General features: G+C 43.1%; 1 protein-coding gene across 1 annotated transcript in view; it reads left to right on the top strand.

Moving 5' to 3' along the window:
* The window catches only part of ugcg (UDP-glucose ceramide glucosyltransferase), a 37,006-nt gene extending 16,259 nt beyond the window's left edge, over nt 1-20,747 (top strand). The window contains exons 3-9 of the mRNA XM_064306831.1: nt 7,582-7,684; nt 9,380-9,481; nt 9,738-9,850; nt 12,004-12,182; nt 13,617-13,703; nt 13,976-14,162; nt 14,487-20,747. Of these exons, the coding sequence (XP_064162901.1) occupies nt 7,582-7,684; nt 9,380-9,481; nt 9,738-9,850; nt 12,004-12,182; nt 13,617-13,703; nt 13,976-14,162; nt 14,487-14,657 (942 nt within the window). The 3' untranslated portion in view covers nt 14,658-20,747. The remainder of the gene's footprint in view (nt 1-7,581; nt 7,685-9,379; nt 9,482-9,737; nt 9,851-12,003; nt 12,183-13,616; nt 13,704-13,975; nt 14,163-14,486) is intronic.
* The last annotated feature ends 1,153 nt before the right edge of the window (nt 20,748-21,900 follow it).

Here is a 21,900-nt window from a genome sequence, read left to right as displayed (position 1 = left end):
CCGGGGCGAAGGCCTTTCGGGCGGGGCTTGCGTGGTAAGCGCTGCGCTCGGCCTCGATCTCCGGCCCCGGCGGTGTTTGCCTGCCGCGCGGAACGCACTTCCGCGGGCTCGCCTTCGATAAGGACGTCCGCTGAATTATTAAACCGCCGGTCGCGGCCCCTCTGCTCGCCGCTCTCCCTCCGAGCCCCTCGGGTTACGCCCACGGGCGTGAGCTCACGGGCTCGGCCGGGTATCCCCCCCCGCGAGGATGTTTCGTAGGGCAGAGAAAGAAAGAAAGAAAAAAAGGACTGCGGGGCATTTCACAGCCGAGTGTGACTTGGAGCTGCCCTTTGGCCTCCCCCCCCCCCGTACGCATCAGTGACCCTTGCCAAGGGTCACGCATTCCACAAACGCACGTCACTCTCGCCTCTTTTACATTTTCCCCTCAGTCGCTTTCGTGTGGTTCCTCTGGTGTGAAGGTGACTAAGCCCTGACCGAGTTTAAATGACGGAGTATGGACTAAATAAGGCGTGCAAATAATAAAGCGTGGCATTGATTTTATTTTTAAATATCCGGATGAGTTTGTCGGCCTTTTTTAGATGCTGCCGTGTGGTGCTGCGGTGCGCTCGGATAGCTGGGTATGCCTACACCAAGACACACGGAGAGTTCGGCACTTCACCGTACAAATAGCCGCCACGTCCTCGGGGCACATTTGTTAATCGTTGTTCATTTTCCGGCGGTGTTACCAATGCTTACACGCTGTCCGCTCGCTCACCTTTCGGGTGATAAGCACATTGCATAGGAATGCTGTAAACAAACCGACTGATACCAGACTGCTTTTAAATAGCCTAAGTCACAACCTGATTATAGAAATCTCTGAAGTCGACAGGTGACATCTCTGGAATGCATTCAGTGATGGCTTTATTCATTGGGTGAAGGCTTTGTATGATGTCTTGAATAGTAAAAAACAACGTCGTGACCGGTTTTCTTTAGATTCAAACGTATTGATAGACTTTAGATTCAAACGTATTGATAGACTCCAGATTCAAACGTATTTAGATTCACCCTGATGCCACATTCCCCTTGGCGTTTCAGCTCGGTTTTTTTGACGTGAAAGTATTTTCGAGATTCTGTATCCTGTTGGGATGACCATTCTATTCCGAAGCATGGTGTCGTGAGGGAAAGTCCCATCACACGGGCGAGATCACTCTGAGAGGCGCAGCCCTTTTGATTTGCACCCACCCATTTTCCGGCATCCGCCCTCTGACTGGGTGGCTCTACCTGTATTTGATGAATGGCGCTTTTGTGAAAGATGAGAGCAGTGCACCACACGCTCAGATGAGTTTGATGAGTCAGACAGGAAGTCTCCACCCCCGGTCACGCAGCTCTCCACCCCTGGTGTTACACCTGATCAGAATATTTGCAGTCTGATGCAATGTTGAAATGAAGCCAAGTATTGCAGTGCATCTTCATATTCATCTCTCTTAAAAAAGCTGGTTAGTCGAGATTACGGTTGCCAAATGTTGTTGCTAGAGAACTACACGTGAGCTGCTTGTTTTTCAGGATCTGTTTGTATTCCACACACACAATATATCACTTTTCATACATATAATCTAGTTTGCAGCCCAAAGTGATTGACAGATGAGGCCTTGCATTTAGCGCATTGGCTGACTCAGCTCAGCCTACTCAGCAGTGGGGTCAGTCTGCCATCCATTACGTTTACAGATAACCCAGCAGCAGCCTAGAATCTCCAAGCCCCTGGTCACTCTCCCCAACCCCTACCCAGCTCTACCCATTCCCAGAATATGGTCGGCAGGAAATGTACTTTTAAATCCTGTTTTTTTTTTTCTGAGATGGTAAATGTATAATCACAGGTGTAACGCAAGTGTTCTCGTTTCCACAAAATGCCGTAGTGTTCTCAAATTTCACAGAATTAAACTTCATGGCAAAATCTGTGTGATATAATGTAATATGGTTTGGATGCTATCTCTGTACCTAACTGAATCACTGTAAATGCGTTTTATAAATGTGTATATTGTGTTCCGAGCGGAGGGCTATTTTCATCCATTTTTTTCTCGATTGCTTGGACAGTGTCATTGAAATTTTAATGCATATTTCAGGGGGGTTTTTTTGGGACTTTATTTGTACGGCTTGTGCCGGCTTTGCAGAACCACAGAGCAAATTGTGAAGTAGGCATACCGCGACACCAGAAAGCAACACATCCGGCACGGATGGCGCCTGACCATGTTGAGCGTTTGCTGAAGAGCAGAGCATGCTGGTGGTATGAGGAAACCGTACAGCTTCATGCCACTGAAGTTGCACTCCAGCAATGGAGGAGGTTCCCGTAGCGGGAACGGAACTACGGTGGATTGCATTCCTTTTTTTTATTTATTTTCTTTTATTTTTTTATTCGCTATTTATTCTGCCGGTTTTTAAATCTGGAGATATGCAGAAGCCTGTTGTGGAACAATGCTAGCATATTTGTGATAAGATCAACAGGAGCGTAGACACTGAATAGCAAGAAGCAGAAGGATTTTTTTTTTTTTAGAAAAAATACCATTCCAAGGTAATAAATCTTCATGCAAAAGTAATTTTGGTGCAGGACTGCACTAGGCCACTCTTTCACTTGAACCCGTTTACCAGCTAGCATAGCTCTCCACACACAACGGTTCCTTCTGTATACGGGCTATGCAAGGCACTGTAGTATGGGTAAGGAACTAGTCTTGTAACCAAAAGGTTGCATGTTTGATTCACAGGTAAGACACTGCCGTTGTACCCTTGAGCAAGGTACCTAACCTGCACTGCTTCAGTATATATCCAGCTGTATAAACGGATGCAGTGTAAATGCTATGTAAAATGTTGTGTAAGTCGCTCTGGGATAAGGATTGGTGGGATCTGGACCGCTCTAACAGGCAGTATTACTCCCCTGCATTGTGCCAAAAATGCATGTCCTGTTTTTAATACGAACGAGGGGGGGGGGGTGACAGGCAGGAGTCCGAGGGACAGTAAAAAATTGGTTTCCTTGCTGCCCCGAACCTGGCCACGTTTTCAGCATTGTGTGTAAAACACGTGGTCTACGAACAACGACCGCCTATACGAGGACTGTTCTTTTATGGCCTGCATTTTATAGTTCTCTGTTTCCAGAGTTCCAAGCGCACAGTAAATTTGCAGAGTGCCTCGTCAGAGTGTCAGCCAGCCTTACATCATTTCTTTACCTTTCTGTTAAAAATAAGCCTCGTATTTTGAAATTCCTTGAAGTGCGTTTCGACAGCGGCTTTTGTATTCCAGGGACTTGCAGTTACGAGGCAGTGAAGAGATTGAACCCTTTTAAAACTGGCAGTAATGATAGGTTCAGTGCATGATTGGACCTCACTGGGGGGTTTTCATACTTTGTGAGCCTCTGCAGTATTTTGTAAATGATCACCCTGTTTAAATTAACCCTACACTATCCCACAGGAGAAAACCACCTCACATGTTTGTTGATGAGGATGTTTATTTGTGAAACGTGGGGGACAAATAGGCTTGTGTGTGGGTGGCCTATATTTAAAAAAACTAAAAAAACAAAAACAACTCTGACCTTTAAAATGCTTCAGTGGGTGACAGACCAGCTTAATGGTTAGGTATGTGCGCATACAACTTGCAAGATTGTAGGTTAGCCGAAGCACTCTTTCCAAGGTGCTTTACTTCAGTTGCTTCAGTAAATATGTAGCTGCATAATTGGACTGCATGTCATAAATAAATAAATAAGCCAATTAATTGCTGTGTAATTCTCTTGTGTTCCTAAACAGGAAATGTAAATGTCATTGAAGACTGGCATTGGTTAGTCAGTGTGGTGACTTTTCTGGTAAATTCTACTTGGCCTGCTCATGACTCGGTCTGCCCCCTCACCTCCGTACCGTTTGTGTTCACCGTGAGAACATTTGACTGAACTGCCTTTGTTTTGAAGCTCTGCTTCCGGGGTTTGATGATTTCTGCCATAAAAGGAATGCACTTTCTTTCTTTTTTTTCCCCCCTCAATTCATTTCCTAGAATACACGAGAGAGTGTAGTCATCCGACCTCCGAGAGGTGGGGCCTTGTCCTGTTCTTGTGCAGAATCACGGTCGTCATTAATGCAACGTTTTAAAAAGGACCTGAACACCCTTTTGCACATGTGAAATGGCCGTTCCCTTTTGGTCTCTCGTTAGCCTATATTCCTCGCACTCCCAAGGACAAATATTTCATTTTTGAAGACGTGCGTAGTTCCATTCGTCAGTTAGAAGCGACACGGCCTCCCAGTGTGTCATACCCACACTTGGGTGAGGGAATGTGGGTCACAAATGGCCCTTAAACGTCCAATGACGGCGCAGCCACAAGTAGCACGTGGGTGAAGTGATTTACACATCAGTAGCGCGTCACTTGAGTGATAATTACCTGTGGAGGAGCAATGACGGTAAAAGTGCGAAAACAAAACTGACAAAAATCCAGCCACCACAGGGGGTTCAGAAGCTCATCCGACTCCTCAGTTGCACAGCCCAACCCAGACCGTTCTCTCTGGGCTACCAGAGTCCATCTTACTCTGTAAGCTCCACCCACACTAGGCCCGGGTACATTGCTTGGCATAATCGATTAGGATTCACACACGAGATCTAAATTGCACACACGTGCATAAATGCATTTTTAGGTCCTGCAACCAATGTATACAGGTCTGCAGTGCAGTTCCCTCTGTTGGTAATAACCATCAAACCTTGGGGCAAATGTGCATATGCTAAGTTCACAGGCATTCTGGGAAAATATACCCTGAACGCTCACCCTCGATTTTTGTCCTTAGAGAAACGGGGAAACGCCGAAGATGCTTGCACGGCCTGACAACACAAATCCTAGTTTACTTTGATGTTAATGTGGTGGGTGCATGTGTAGTTTGTGGTATGAGTATTTGTAGAAGTCAATGTGTGCCATCACTAACTAAAACAAAGACACAACAGAGAGGTATGGCTATTGTAAAAATCAAGAAAGTATTGAAACAAATGCACATGATTACACACAAAAATCCAGATATAAATACACACACACGAGCACACGCACACACGCACGCACAGTCGCACACACACACACAGACACACACAACCCAGGCTGGCAGTGTATATCTTTTTCTAGTTCTGAACTGAATGTGAGTGTATGCATTTGCTGCCTTGTGCCTGTACAAGAGAAGCTTGCAGTAAACCAGTAGCTGAGTTCCTTATTTTTCTGCTAGGTCATAAGGCTGTAAAGATGAGATAAGAAAAAGCTATGCCACAGTCAGGGTTATCAGTTTAATTCCGAACATGAGTTAAATTCTCGGCTGAGCAAACAGGCTAAATAAAGAAAAAATAGTGTTGCACACAAATCCTGGTTTTAGAGCAGGGTCAAGTCAAGTCTGTGTCCTTTTCTAGAATGTTTGCCAGCTTCTTCTCTTAATTATCAACCCAAATGTTTACATGATCTGCTTCTTTAAAAGCTCTCTAAGGACAGCTCTCTCTTTGTGTCCCTGTATGAAATGCTTGATGTATGGGTGAACAGGCATTGGTATAAACAGTTATTTGGCTAATTCAGCCATGGTATGGTCTAGAATCAAAAGCCTGCGTCCTCACGCTCCCAGTATACATCCCCTTGTTTTAGGGCCTCTTTCAGTTCTCTGCTCTTCTCACATAATGTTTCATTACTATTTTTTGTTCAACATTTCTTCATATTGGAATTATTGTATATTGGACCTTTCTAATTCTGTCACAAAACCAGCACAGTAGCATTTGTTTGTGCATTTATACATACATTTTTACAATTTTTGTTGTGCATTTTGTTATACAATACATTGTATTGTCAAAACGTTTCTATGCAGGGTAAGGGATGACCTCCTATAGTTTTATGCTTGTTCAGGCTAACTGGCTACTTGGCCTATGAATGAGCTTATCTGGCGCAGATCAAAGCACGTTTGAGTGAGAAGCATTTTCTAAAGCTCAAACGAATAAAGTGCACAAATGCCTGTATGGCTTTTCAGTGTTCTTTTTCCCTGAAGCTACTGCAGCCTTGCAGAAAACCAGTTTTCTGTCCTGTAGGGATTCAAGTAGGATTCTGAAGCTCTCACATGTTCAGCTCTGGGAAGTACTTCACATTGTTAGAATTAGGAGTTGGAATGTGTGGGAATCTCAAAAAAAAAGAAAGAAAGAAAAAAAGCTGCACGATATCTGCAGTTGAATCATTTTTTTCCAGATGGTTTCTCAAGCAGAATGCGAGCGTTGGGAATGGCTCGGCCCTCCCTCTACATGAATGATTCAGTCCGGCGTTCCCGTCAACTCGTCTGTACTTCCGCCATGCCCGTCCCAGCCCCCACAGAAAAAAGAAAAAAAAAAGCGGGTCTCTGGCTTCCACAATCGCCGTGCCGACCCTTCCACTAATTGGAGGCGCCGTCGTTAATGCACAATGGCTGCGGACAGCACTGACATGTCTGAAAGTTTACGCAGAGCCTAGCCCTGCTCTCTCTGCGACGGGCTCACACGGCACATCGCGGGGGAGCAGCTGATCAGAGTACCGCCAGAGGAAAAGCGATTCTCCGTAGCGCCGATGTTCTTCGCTGCGTGATTATGTGGCAGCGTTTGAATATATATATTGATGGTATTCAACAGGTTCACGATTTTCAATCGTTCGTTTTCGCAAATAAAGCGGCTCAAAATATTTCGAGTTTTGAGGTCTCTCAGCGCTGTCGTTTTGATTTTTGCCCATGACGTTCATTTCAGTATGCTTTCTGTGGAAAATGAATTGGTGAAATGCAATATTCAGTTTGTTTCTGAAGGACTGGATAATAGATCACAGAAACCAAGATTGGGATCAGTACCGAGAGTCACGAGTTCTGCTTGCTTGGACTGTAACAGTTGCTCTTAAGCATGCTCCTCTGCATGTAAACAGGGCATGGAAATGTTTTGAATGGATTTGGTTATGGGAAAACAATGATCTTTTGACAGATGTGGGCACTACCAATTTCCAGTCTAGATAATTAGGCTGCTGATATTAGTACAGCAATATAAGAACTCTGCTCCATTCTCACACACATAACAACTATGCCTCAAGGTCTGACTAATGCCTCATGTAATTCCCCAGTTAATCTCAACAAACGAGAACGGAGTTCTGGGGTCATCTGCCTGGTTAAATAATAGAAATAAAAAATATAACTGCTCTTGCTCATGTTCACACACGGTCACTCTCGTGTATTGTAAAAGCAATGCAGACTTGGGGAAAACAAAATCTCACAGATTAATCCATTTGCACTTCAGCACAAAAACCCATTCAAATATGCGCTCTCCGAGTGTCTGCATGAGTAACAGTAACGAGGTGAATTTTGTGAACTTTAATATTTACCTGTACCATATCCAATGCAATGCAATATGCATTACTGACAATGCAATATTCAAGCAAAAATAAAACATTGAACTAAAAATGACCCTTATTGAACATTAATTAACCATGAATATAAAGCCATCTTGAAATCTGCCTGGGTGCTGTGGTTATGCTATGAATTTCTTTTGCCAGTTTTTGACACTGATTGAAAAGTGTTAAGACTTAACAAGCCACCCCTTTCTTCTGTTTTCATACAGTATGAAATACTCCTCTGTGTCCAAGACCATGATGATCCGGCCATCGATGTGTGTAAAAAACTGCTGGGCAAATATCCCAACGTTGATGCCAGATTATTTATAGGTAAGCCCTAACCAAGTGTTCTGGTAGTAAATGTGTGGGTTTCTGACATATTTAAGAGGAAGGAAGGAACCGCCAAATGCAAAATTACTGTTCACGTAATTTTTACCATGAAAACACCTCACTATTACAAATGTAATTTGAATGTCAGTCACAAACCCAGGTTTGACAAGTGCACATGTACATCACGTTTTAAACGTGTGGTATTATATTATGTGAGATGTCAAGCTGTGTATGCCTTTACCTGAAGCGAATGTTTGAAACATAGACTGTATAAAAATAGGTTTAAAAGCAGAAATGACAGAAAGTCATCACGTGGGCTAAGAGGGCAGTTGGCATGCTTGTTTCTCTTATTATTCAACGCGGAAGGAAGTGTGACATTTGGGTTTGGTTTTTCTGAGACTTCAAGAAAAGCGCGCTGCAAAAATGTGTTAACGAAACATGGCGCATTTTTTCTATCTTCGGTTCATTTCTACCTCTAATTATCGTACAGGAGCGAGAAAGAGGAATAGCGACGTAGCCGTCGAGTTTGTTTTTGTCGCGGTCGTACTACACCAATCGGCAGCCCCGCACGCTCGCTGTATGTGGTGTTTAGAGTTCACTCTTAATGACACTGTTTATGACACTGGCAGTCATATCCTGACACTCGTTGTGAGACAAAACGATTACCTGTGTGCACTGAAGCAGCTGCAGCCTAATCCCCAGGACGACGCTCGCTTGCTCGCTCGCTCGTTTCTCCTCCGTGTCACGGGAGACCGCCGCGTCCCCGGGTCCCCGAAGTGGGGCTTCCCCCCCCCCCCGCAAGGTGACCCCAAGTGTATTTGAGCAGCGGCGCAGCTGCCGTGATGTAAAAGCCGCCGAGAGCTGCGGTTGATTCCGACACATTAGCGCCATCTGGAAATTCAATTCCGCGCTCTCCTGGGCGTCGTCATCCCCGCCGCTCTACCAGCTCGCGCTTCATCTCCATCTGTTACCTAAATGCGCTTTTTGGTTGTGAATGCCGGCTTGGTTAAGCTATCTGCAGCCATGAAAGTGCTAACGGTTTTTGTGCATTTTTCATGCAGGTTGTGCTTCGTATTTCTTTAAATCATTATTTCACTCCTGTTAATGTGGTGTAAATGAGGTCATCCATTCATCACCATTGGCGAGACCTAGGATTAGAATAATGATGCTTTAAGAACAAAGAGTGTGTATGGATTGGTTCCTTTTTCAGACCGCTAACGAAATGGACAGAACCGTGACAGGGAAGAAAATTTACCGGCAGGCTGACAGGATGGATTATCGTATCCATTTCCACCTTGGCCTATCGGGGATTTTTAGACTGTTTATTACTCGCGATACATTTGGGTGAAGTAATGGTGACTATCTATAGAAACGCGAAACGTTGAAGGGTTCGATCTGCTCAGAAACACTGTTGAACTACTGCATTTATATATTTAAATATTATTGATGTCTGCAGGGGAGCTATTGAAAAATCAATGTCCTCTGTTCAAGATGAATAATTAAGGCTGCCTTCCTCTTTAGAGCTGTTTTGTGTTGGTGGCTGTAGCCGTGCTAGGCTAAGTCCTGTACAGTAATTCAAAAAAAGATGAGTGTAGGTAAAAGCGGGTGCCTGGAGTCCTGGTCCCTTCTACGAGGGTCAGCGCCAAACATTGCTGCCTTGACTAAGTGTGTCCCTCCCTCCCTCTCTCTTTTCAGGGGGGAAGAAGGTGGGCATCAACCCGAAAATAAATAACCTCATGCCAGGATACGAGGTGGCAAAATATGACCTGGTGTGGATCTGCGACAGTGGGATAAGGGGTAAGCTTTTTCTCTCTCTCCCACGATTTCCAGTCAGGTACTGAGTGCACTGGTACAGGGGTAAACTGGTAGAAACCTGGTCACTCAACGGTGAACAGCAGAATCAAGTCCTACACTCCTTTGAAAATGTCTTTAACGATGGACGATGTCTTTAACTAAAATGTCTTTAGTTCAGGCTTAATTTTGTCCTTTAGATGAGGAAATTCAGAATCCATTCTTATGAAATGAACACTGTCCCCCCTCCCCCCCTTTACAGTAAAGCCAGACACGCTCACGGATATGGCCAATCAGATGACAGAGAAGGTGGGGCTGGTGCACGGTCTCCCGTACGTGGCGGACAGACAAGGCTTCGCTGCAACATTAGAGCAGGTGAGAGCAGAGAAACCTCACAGGCACTCACTGTGGGAGAAATCTCACAGGCGCTCGCTGTGAGAGAAACCTCACAGGCGCTCGCTGTGGGAGAAACCTCACAGGCGCTCGCTGTGAGAGAATCCTCACAGGCACTCACTGTGGGTGAAACCTCACAGGCGCTCGCTGTGGGAGAAACCTCACAGGCACTCACTGTGGGAGAAACCTCACAGGCGCTCGCAGTTTTTAAATGTAAAACTATGCGCTGCCCTGAAATTTCTTCCAGAGAGCGGCTTTTGGGGAATGTCTAGTAAATGACGTAATTTACTGACTGAATATGAATGACTTCATATTTTCAAAATGTACTGTGTAATGTTTCCAGATTATTTATAGTTTTATTTGCTTATTTAAAGGACAGTAGATTGGGAGATTGCATTTATATTTTTATGACTTTATTCAAATGGGGAAACCAGAGAGGGTTACAGATAAAGATGGGATCACTGTAAAGAAAATTCCATAGCCAGGAATTGAGCCCCTGACAGCACGTGGAGTTCAGGGCGGGTCGGCTGCTTCACTTACTGCATCACACTGTCATGTGTCATTCCCCCCCCTCCCCCCCTTTGTTTTTATGAGACACTAGAAGGTTTTACCAGGACATTACACTACCTTTCTAATGTTGCATTCTACTTCTACTAGAACTTGTATGGTTGGGTATACCCTGCTAACACAAAACATTCTCACACTGTTGCTGCAATGTTGTGACAATGCTATAACATTGACAAAACATTTCGGAAGCATTGAGAGAACGTTTCCAGATGCACTAGATGCTTAGCTGAAAGTCGTGTCTTCCTATCAACGAGGCTGAAAAATAGAAACACTTCAAAGGTGTCTGCCATTAAAATTGGATAATTAAATGAAATTCTCTACTAGAAGAACCAGATGGTTTTAAGAAACCCGCTAAGTTTTTGCCTGAATGCTTTTCGTTATCACAAGGGTAAACATAGTACAGGATTCGAAGTCACCTTTTCAAGCGGCAGTGGGGGGGATGATGGACGTCGGCTGTGTTGGTTGTGGAAACAAACCTATCTAGAGATAAAGAGCATGGTCATTTAAGAAGCCTTATCTTCATGCACAATGGCACTTTTCTGTGCGTCTGTCTCCCTTTCACCCCCTGTGGCTGAGATTGAGCAGGGGGTTGGGAGTTAGCGCTGGCTGGTGTGGGAAACGACTGCCAGATAGCTGACTACGGAACCACAGCGGTTTGCTAGCCACTTAGCTCAGTCTTGGCCCCCTGATACTGTCGCAGCTGTGACCGTTAGTCCCTAACTAACTAGCTAGCTAGCTAACCCTGAATTGGGACTATAGAGCTGTGTGTAGTAGGTAACTACACACATCTAGAGGCACAATAGGATGTTTTTCGTGTGTTCTGCCATTTTATTATTATTTTTAAACTTTGTTTTGTGTGCTTACAAGCTTGGAGGAATATTTCGGATCATATTTCAGAACTTGATTATTCTCTGTGCTCGGCAAATTGTTCTCATACCTTGTTTGCTATGTAATGGCAAAACATCCAGTAGGTCCGTAAGTTGGGAAACCATTTCCTTGTTTGCGATGGTCACAATATTGTTTTAGAAATTTAATGGGGCCTTTCATTGCTTAGGAGAGCCAGTGGGAGTACAGCCAGTTTTGCTGCCATTTCCTTCTTAATCTTGTGATCTTCCACTTCTTTCTGTGCTTCCTCATTTTTATTATTATTTTATGATAAATTACGTGTATAACATAACGGGTTTGTTATGCTGCCTCTTGAGCAAGATCTCTCTTGGAAAAGAGATTTTAACCTCAAAGGGACATCAGAGGACTTAAGAATGAACTTAGGAACTAACTTAAAAAACATCTTGATCATCATTATTTTATATCTGCGTTCCCCCTGATCTGTGCATGTGGAATTCCATTATAAGTTTACTGGCTATGTAATGGCGTCTTCAAGCAATTTCGTTATGTATTTATGTTTTGCGTACCTGCGGTCATTTAAATGACTGTAATGAAGTTAGCTTCGTTGCTATTGTTAATGTTACTATTGTTTCTATTTCTGGGTGTGTGGCACGACGTGCATGTGCCGCAGAGGGAACTCCCTGGATGATGGCTGTCACTAACGGCTGCTCCATTTTCGGCAGGTCTACTTCGGGACGTCCCACCCGCGCTCCTACATCTCGGCCAACGTGATGGGGATCAAGTGCGTGACGGGGATGTCGTGCCTGATGAGGAAGGACGTCCTGGACCAGGCGGGGGGGCTGATCGCCTTCGCGCAGTACATCGCCGAGGACTACTTCATGGCCAAGGCCATCGCCGACAGGTGGGTGGGGCCGACCGCGGAGCGCGGAACGTCGACGGCGGGTCCGCGTTTAACGTTTCGGTTGTACGTTTTTTTTTTTTTGCCACAGAAACGTGTGTTTTGGAGGTGGGCAGTGCTGGGTGCTGTGATTGCGTGCACAGTTCCCGGCAATGCGAGCTGTGTTTGGGAATAGGACGAGGAAGATGATGTCATATTTTAAAATCACATCCTTTTGTGTAGACAGATGGTTCTATGTACGTGTAGTATCTTTCTCTTGTATGGCTTGCTGCTTAACAGTTATCAGAGGAGACCCAGTGTCTCTTTCAGTTTGTTTCTAGGAGAACTGGCCCTTATTACCATTTTTACCATTACCAAGTTGTATTGAGGATGCAATTCCATGAGCATTCCGGGACACATCCAAAATAAGCCTGGAATTCCGTGCCGGTCAAGCCTATGATGCAAGCCTGGCATTAGAGGAATGCAGAAACTGAATACAAGGAGGGAAAAACAGATTTTCCCTAAGTAGCACCAAGGAATGGTGTGGTTGCATTGTGCGTTGTGAGGTTACTGAATCGCTGTAATCATTTCGTTATTCTGAGGTCAGGCAAAAAGCAGGACTTGCGCTTCCTGTGAGTAATCTGCAGTTGAAAGGATTTGTGAGAGCATATAGTTCTGAGCAGTGAAATTGGGTGAGAGATTTGTGTGTGTGTGTGTGTGTGTGTGTCTGTGTCTGTGTGTACGCGCGCGCTTGTGTGTGTGTGTGTACGTGTGTCTGTGTGTCTGTCTGTGTCTGTGTATGACCTACTTATCCTTTTAGTTGACATTTCAGTATTTTCCGAGCATGTTCCATTAATTGGACTCTGTGGCATTTGCGGTCACCCTGCAGTTAGTGTCCATGCTGATGAACTCTGCACACCTGCTAAGTCATGGTACAAGCTTACACATACTCTTGCATCCTCCTTGGAACTGCTCCCAGCACTGCTGGAACGTGTGGTCTGTGACAGGCTAATGTTGTATTTAGCTGACGAGCTTGTTTTTAATTGTAGCTCGCTCAGTAAGAATCACGACAACACAATTGACTCGAATGACAAAATGTATGATTATTTTTAAGTCATTCAATAAAGGTTTTTGTTAAAAGGTCTTAATTAAGAGCAGTAATTTCAGTCACCCTGACAATCATAAATGTTTTCTTTCAGTTCGTAAATTGAGATCTAGGAAGTATTGCTCTCTACTATGTTTCGAATGTAAAAGCACCTGTGTCTTTTACCAAAATATTATTCACTACTGTATAGCGTTGGCTTTGTAGCCTTGCCTTGTTCCTTCAGTACTGTTCACATGCCTGTAGCTGGGCTTTCTGCAAAACTGTTAAACTGTGAAAATATTAAAAGATAATCTTTTAATAATCTGGTTAATTGTTTTTTCTCTCTCTGTGTTCTTCTCGCGCCTGTCTTGCAGGGGGTGGAAGTTCTCCATGGCGACGCAGGTAGCCATGCAGAACTCCGGCTCTTACTCGATCGCGCAGTTCCAGTCTCGCATGATCAGGTACAGCCGTCGTTCTCACGTCAGCGCATGTCCCATGTTCCCCTTCAAACAGCTGTTCGACATCAACATGACCGTTCCCTAGACCGAAGGGAAGGCATTGAGTCCTGAGTATAACTGGCTGCCTGTCAGATCAGTGGATCTGATCCTTCGCTATCCTTAGCTACCTGCAGTGTGGTTTGATTGACAACATCTTCAAATGGAAAAAGTGTTTTCCGACGAAGTGCAGGGGCCGAGGTTTGCACTGTAAACATTTGCGCCGTCCCGTCTGGCAGGTGGGCCAAGCTGAGGATCAACATGCTCCCGGCCACCGTCTGCGAGCCTATCTCTGAGTGCTTCGTGGCCAGCCTCATCATCGGCTGGGCGGCGCACCACGTGTTCCGCTGGGACATCATGGTCTTCTTCATGTGCCACTGCCTGGCCTGGTTCATCTCCGACTACATCCAGCTGCGAGGCATCCAGGTGAGGCGGAGCTAGCGCTGTTCGTTCGGCGGCGTCAGTGTTGCTCACTTTGAGCTTGCGGCCCAATGTTTTTTATTTTCCCCTTGTAACCCTATGAAGAGTAGGTTTTTTGGAGTGTTTTTCAGTGTTCTAAGTCAGTGTTCTAGAACTCCATTGCTTTCAATTGCCAGTTGTGATTGTTACATCAGGATTAGAATGTTCAGTTGAGAATATTCTAATCGCATATGTGATCTTACACCTATAAGGGTCAATTGCCTAATATCTTTTTCTCTCTCTCGCTCTCTCCATCTTTCCCTCACCCCCCCCCCCCCCCCTCCTCCTCAGGGAGGACCCCCGTCCTTCTCCAAGCTGGACTACGCTGTAGCCTGGTTCATCAGGGAGTCCATGACGATACAGATCTTCCTCTCTGCACTGTGGGACCCCACGATAAGCTGGAGGACAGGCCGCTACCGGTTGCGCTGTGGAGGTACAGCAGAGGAGATTCTGGAAGTATAACCCAAACAGGGCCCAGAGACTTTTTGGACGCTAGCGAAAAATGGGTAACGGAAGGCAATCTAAAATGCAGAGCGGGAAGAAAAAACAAAAACAAAATAGGACCGTTGTTTGGGACGAGGATTCAACTTTTGATAGTTCTTATGTGTTGAAAAAAAATATGAAACAAGTGTCGAGTATTTATATTGTACGTGCTCCTGGTTATTTTCCGTTTTTATTTGAAGGATGGGTGTCCTGCTCCAGAGAACAAGTGTGTGATGAAGGTAAGGAGAAAAAGAAAAAATGAGCAGGCAAATACTTAAAGTAAAGTGGGGGTTTAAACTAAGCTTATGATTCAGAAGGGCGTTGTTACAGGAGCAAGAGCAAATAGTATAAATTCTAACACTGTGGGCCTTTTATTTCAATTTTTTTTTTTTTTTTTTTGTAAATCATGGTGACACATTCCATTGAGTGGTTAAGAACAACACTGTATTTATCGTAGTCTGGCGAATATTGCCAGTCGAATACCATTTACAATAATTTGTTGTGGAAATGTGACAACCTCTCAGTTCAGCTGATAAATTATCAGTAAACGATGTTTAACATTCAACATTTACCGGTGAACGAAATTACCGGTAAATGTAGCGCTTTTTGCAGCTGGTGGACTATTTCTGCCTTTGTTCTGTGCAGTTTGCGTCCACTTAGTGCAGTGTTGCCATGTTTGTCGTGCGAAAGGCTACTGAAAGCTTAAACTAAACTGATCCACTCAGGACCGCTTTGCGTTAACTCGTCAAATATTTAGAGCAATATCTTCATTGTAAGCGGAGGTAACAATTCTTATTGCCCTCTTTCGGGGGTTTAGAGCTGGCTTCGAGATCGGAAGTGTTTTCGCCTATCTCGAGACCATGTTGACTGGAACATCCGCTCGAAACCCTGCACTGGCTAGCCCGTGCCCGTTTAGCCGGCTGGGAAACACGGGGCTTCGATTTGATTCCAGGAGAGGACGCGAGGCGTTGTTTTTTCAGTTTTCGGACTTTTGAAATACCACAATACATTTCCTGCTCAAGTTCTTTGGAAGTACTTAAAACGTCTGTACTAGTGCATATCTGTAGCTCTAGTTACGTAGCTGTCTTAGGAATCAAATATAGGAAAGGAAGGAGCTTGTGTACGTTACAGGTCTGTAGTTGCGTTAGCCCATAGCCTTTCTAGTCGATTCGCAGTTTTTACAGTTCTCATCGTTTTGTCAGGAATTCACGTGGGCATTTGTTATTGTGCATAAATATTGCTCTGTTCCATGAAGTGCAGTCAGTATTTTCGTAAAACAAATTGTAAGGTGGCAGGAATATTCATTCATTTTCACTAGGATGCGGAAGTCCAGACAGTCCTTGTGTTTCAAACTTGCGTCTCATTTCATCACACTTTGTTAAGTAGGCAGTTTGCCTATGCAAATACGGATTTGTTAATTATGTATACTATATAATGACTATGCAAGTACATATTGTTGTAAGACATGCATTTGCATAAAGGGTTAGTTTGTTTTGAGGTTAGGCTTGGGTAACATGAATTGCTGGTGGGGATGTGGTAATTGTTAAGGCGAATTGCTTGCTTAACAAAAAGTATTCATTTTACTTCTTCAAAAAATTCTCTTTAAACACTTGCAGTGTTTTGAATGCAGTCCAACATATGCCAAATGACTGGTGCAGATAATTCCATAATTTCACAATATTGGTCACTGAATAGCAGAGAAGGTGCATTTCAAATCGTGGAGCGTTCAGAGACATTATAAAGTTTGCACTTCCTGACAAGCCTGAGAGAGTCGCTTGTAACCTGAAGACCGTCAAATATTGATATGATATTTACGCAGCAGAGATGAAAAACATGTTTCCGTTGGGTAACATGAATAGGCTGTTAAGGTGACTCATGCCATACCAGTCAGAAGTACCTATTGTTGATGCTTTCAATACCGACCTTAGAATCTCTACTCAGGATGTCTCCCCTCTGACTTCAGTCTCTCTCTCAACATGGGGTTCACCACGGCACCGTGTCTAATCGACCGACACTGCAGGTCTCCCTGACGGAATTTTCTCTCAAAAACAGAATTCTTTGGCAGAAACCATTACTGTAAGCAGCACCCCAGAATGCGACAGGCTGTTGCAGTGAACACACAGTGTGTGTACACAGTGCTTATTTATAGCCGGGAGACCAATGCTGCGGGTATACAAACCTGCATTATAAACACTTAGCTTTGAGAGCAAATTCCGTTTCCAACCCATTCTGTTTGTTCACCTCTGAACAGAATGTTGGAAAATGTGTGCCAGACTTGTGTGTGGACCAGATATTAGAGGCTAAATGCACCTATAAGGCTAAAAATGCTGTATACAATAGCTAGAGCATCAACAGAGGTATTTGAGTGGGAGGAATGCTTGTCGGCAATGGTTAGCCTGTCTGCGTTTGTGTAGTCATTCTGGGTAAAAATTTTACATTCCTGAAAGGTTCACATTGGTTTATTCTGCTGTTTTATATAGGAATTGCTTGAAAGCCCATATCAAAATTACATATTTATTATTGGCAACATGCTATGTCATAACTTTTGCAAATATAAGAACAATAAAAAAATTGTTCATATCAGTAATCACAAAGGCTACTGTATTTTAGAGTGTGTGATATGGTAATGTCACCTAAGGATTGGACTATGTAGCAAAGCTGATACAAAATTATGCTAGCTATTCATTAATTAACTTCTCCCTTCACAAGACCTGGCTAACAGCCATATTTTGACTGGTTTTTACTAGTAACTCCATTCCCACCCTTAGATTTCTGCAGGTTAGACTTATAATTATTTTTTTCATTATCTGGTGCTTTAAATGATAGATTTTGTTCCTTGTATCGTCTCTTACTGATGTATTTGTTATATAGCCCATCTCATTACACTGTACAACACATGATCTGTGAACAAATATAGTAGTATACTCACTATAAATATGGTAGCACTACAAATGTAGTTGCCACGCCTAAAACTTAGTTTTTTTTTTTTTTTTTTTGAGAGAGAGTGTTTTGTTGAATCTAACATATTTTCTCATACGTGTCTGCAGTAAGTAGACCAGTTTGAAATGGTCTTCAAACATATTTGTCTTTGTTGAAATTGAACCGAATTGACAATGGGTGGTCGCTATGAAATTGTCTGTTTTTCAGCCTTGTGTAACGTTATTATTGAAACCTACTGATCTGTGTTTAGTTTGGCCATTCTTTTTTTTTCAAAGCATTGTTGTGTCAAATAGGTGATACGTCGGGCATCTGTCACATTGCATATTCTCACAATGCTCTAACTCAAAGTGCATTATTTGAACAAATACTGTCCTTTGTGATCAATATTAGCTATGATTTATGATAAATGGAAAAATGCATTTCTAAGGTATTTCCAATATTAACAGAAATTTCTAGCCCTATATAAATGTGGAATTTTGCTTGACTTTAGGTCTCTGTCTGTGAACAGTCTTCAGAATATCTAAAGGCTTTTCTTCTTTTTTTTGATTGGACTGAGTATGAAGGTATTGATATGGGGGGTTATTTAAACTGCAATAAAAATACAGGTATGTCTTGGTGTGTAACAAAAGAGGATACATATTTATACATATTTACTATATGCCATAAGCTATTGCATATAATAATACTTAGAAATATATCTTGAGTGAGATATATCAAAGAAAGACCATTTCAGTGCATAATTTCACCTTTCAAAGAAATTTTCTTACCAAATGTGTAGTTCAGTAATAATTGAAATGAATGTAATGTTGCATGTAAATAAGTAAATAGCGAGTGTTTAATTTGATTTGCCGTAAAACAGTACAATGCCATAGTAGATGCTATTGTAGCGCAGAGTTGGGAAGGGTTGGGTGAGGTGGGCATTTTCGGCAGCTTGATAAGCTGCTTTGTTGACTATCAAACCAAGTCTGCTGGTTTTTTTTGCCTTCTTTTGTGAATTGTCCTCTTACTAAATGGCATTTTTTTTATCCACCTCGTTGACGGAATGTCTACACTGCACTGTATCTTGTTTAGACTCCTCCCCTTTTCTTTTTATGTATTTGTACAAAGGTGTGTGTGTGTGTGTGTGTGTATGTGTGTGTGCACACTACTGATGGCCTTTTTATAACTGAAAATCAAAAGGATTGTATTCTTGTGATGTAAAGTGGGGAACTGGACTGTTTTTTTGTTGTTTTTATGTTTAAATTTAGCTTTATGTGCAAGTGGTAACTGATGGCTGTGAATAGGCTATGTGGAGTAACAGAGACTGGGAGCCTTCACAAAACTGGAAAATTATGCCCTTGCATTGCTAAACCTGCTTAGCCTTGTGCCAAGGGCTTTGCGATTCCACTCGTCAGCCAAACAGAGAGCGGCAGTGAGGAACTCAAGGGCGGCTTTGTCCGTTTGCCTGTGGCAGCGTCTGCTCCGAGTGCCGCTTGTGTTGCCGTGACTGTGGCTTTGTGAAAAGCGCGAGCATCCTCTTGTACAGAGCATATGTTTTCTCCTCGCGATTCATTCCAGATCCTTCCCCGGCGTAACTGGTATGAATATACGCCGAGTGGCGTGCCAGCGGTCTCTTTGCAGGGAACGAGAGCCTGTTCGCGCGGATGCCAAAAAAAAACGATGGAGCCACGCACGATGCGCGCTTCAGTCTGAAAGCGCTCTATTTTGGGCGACGTGTGCGCCAGAGCTGGCCGTTACGCCGGATGAGAGAGAACCGCGACATTTGTGCACTGCGTCACACTTGAGCCCTTTGTTTTCCACGCTTTCGATTGCTCGCTGCTGATGAATTGCTGAATTGCTTTGTAACCATGGCAACGTTGTTCGGTTCTGCAGTTGGAGTTGCGCGCACCTGGGACCCCGCAGCTGGTTGTGATTGGTTCATATTCCTGGTCCCCGTAATTTTCTTGCTGATGAGAAGCCTTCAGCCGTGCACGGCCACAGATGTGAGTTTGATGAGTTTCATTTAGGTTTACAAGGGAAAAATCATGCAATCTGTCATAGTAATCTACATGCAAAGATAAAAGCGAAAGTAATCTTTACAGATGCATCCTGAAATAATTAATGTTAAAAATTCAAATAAATTAAGTAAGATTTCCCCTTACTGTGGTAGGTGCAATGCTGTTTTAAATTTTCAGATGCAATTTCTTCAAGAATTCAAGAGGTAATAAATGGAAGATTGAGTAATCCGGGAATAATTTGTATCACCAGGGAGCAGCTTTATTTCAGACAAAAACTCGGACATAGTGTCCTTAGCCTTGCTGTGTCAGACAGTGATGAACACCGAGTAGGCAGCAATGACGTACATGCGCTGCTGGGGGATTACCAAGCCTGTATTTATTTATTTAAAAAAAAAAAAAGATGAAACAACAGCCAAAAACAATGTGCTGTTACCAGGCTAGAATCATCGTATTCCTTGCGTAGAGTATAATTTGACAGGGTAAATACGTTGACTGCAGGTAGTAGCGGGTCTTTTCATATGCTCGACCCAAACTCGGCCGTGCACAAACACCTAGCGCTGAATTAGAGCCACCTCACCGCACCGCGGCACCTCTTATTTTAGGTGAATGTTCTGACGAGCGTTTGCGGTTGCTGCTTTGCTAGCCTGTTCTGCTGTGGAACGGCGTTGCTGTTGCAGCTGCCTTTGTACAGGGTTCTGGGTAATTTGGGCAGCAATGTGTACACTGCAAAGGCTCCAGTCTCAGTAGATGTATATATAAATGAAAAAAAAACAGTCTGGTTGTGATCCACTACGGATATTTTGTATGTAGTCTGTTCAGATAACTTGTATTGTTGGAAGATTTTTTTAAAAGTGTACAGTATATTTATGAAGTTTGGTTGATACCATTTCAAGCACTGCTTTGAAGCCTAATTTATTCTTGAGCTGGACATATTTTTTCTTGATTTTTATTTTTTATGTTTTGTCTCTAGTTGACTTGCAGTGTAAAAAAAAAGGCTGGACAAACTTCTGTTTTCATTTTTTTATTTCCATTTTGTAGATATGAATTGTTAACTGTTCTGTATTGTTCCAAGAAGCTGAATGTGTAATCCACAGCTGGAAACTGTGAAAAGATTAAAGCTTTATGAAAACCACCTGCATATCTTGCATGGCTTCTTTACATTCATTTTGCTTGTCAGCTTGAGTTTTCCCACCTCTTCCCTGCATTATCACTCACGAGGAGCTACACAATGTCATCGCCTTTGAGTGTATTTTTAGAAAACCGGTCGAGCCACAGCTGTCATTGTCAACCTCAATCCCGTATTTTGGACCAAACCAACTTACTTTGGAGAGCTGTGCTTAACAATGTGCATACGTAACCTCATTAGTATTCATACTTTGAAATATATGCCTGTAAGCTCAAAGGAAGTTTTGTTAACCGTGCTAGTGTTAATATGACTAATCACTGTCCCATATCCATGCAAGGATCACAGCAGATTCCCAGCAGCTGAAGTGTATGCACATCACTGGTACTCGCTCGCTAGCTAGTGATTATCCTACACACAACATGCTACACGCTACACAGTAATACAGGAGAACTAGCGCCTGCCAGAGCAGAGAAGGGCTGCATATCTTACTGACGACTGGTAGTATGGACATTTTGAATGTCAATATATGGAACAAAAGGAGCCTTAAATCAGCTAATGAGAGTTCAGGCTTGAACCTGGAACTACAAGGCCCAGTCTGCACTTCATATCAAATGTGCTGTAGGAAATGACAAAGTCAATTGGTATGTTGTAAGTACTCACTGACTTAATTCAGATATCAGGAAGCGATGATGGCAGATGATCACTTTCAGGAAGATTCGCCAGTAGATGTATCTTTTATTTCCAGTCAATGTGGATAATAAGCATCTTCCTCTAACCCTGTTATGCAATGGAGACAGGTCAAAAGCTATTACCATTACAAAACCTTTAATGAATTATTACTGAACAAATGGAGTCTCATTTTAATGGTGTTTAACTGCAGTGTAGGCCTACACTCCATTGCTCAGTTATTTAAGTGTCTACTTACCATTATATGATTATAAAGCACTTTTAATATTTTGACAACCAACAATTTTATACATTGAAACTACTTTCACTAATCTTGACACTGCTTTTAAATTTTTTATTTGGATTTATTTTTCTCTGCAATCTGTCTGAAAGTTGTTTGGGGTTGAAAAGACATGTTTCGCTTGCACAGGACACAGGCTATGCAAAATGTGCATTTCCAGGTGCAATGTTCTGATTTATAGAACGGAACAAC

The sequence above is a fragment of the Anguilla rostrata genome, chromosome 14, assembly GCF_018555375.3.
Source record: "Anguilla rostrata isolate EN2019 chromosome 14, ASM1855537v3, whole genome shotgun sequence".
Taxonomy (NCBI): domain Eukaryota; kingdom Metazoa; phylum Chordata; class Actinopteri; order Anguilliformes; family Anguillidae; genus Anguilla; species Anguilla rostrata.
Note: the sequence above shows the minus strand (reverse complement) of the source record. Positions and strands in the feature narration are given on the sequence as shown.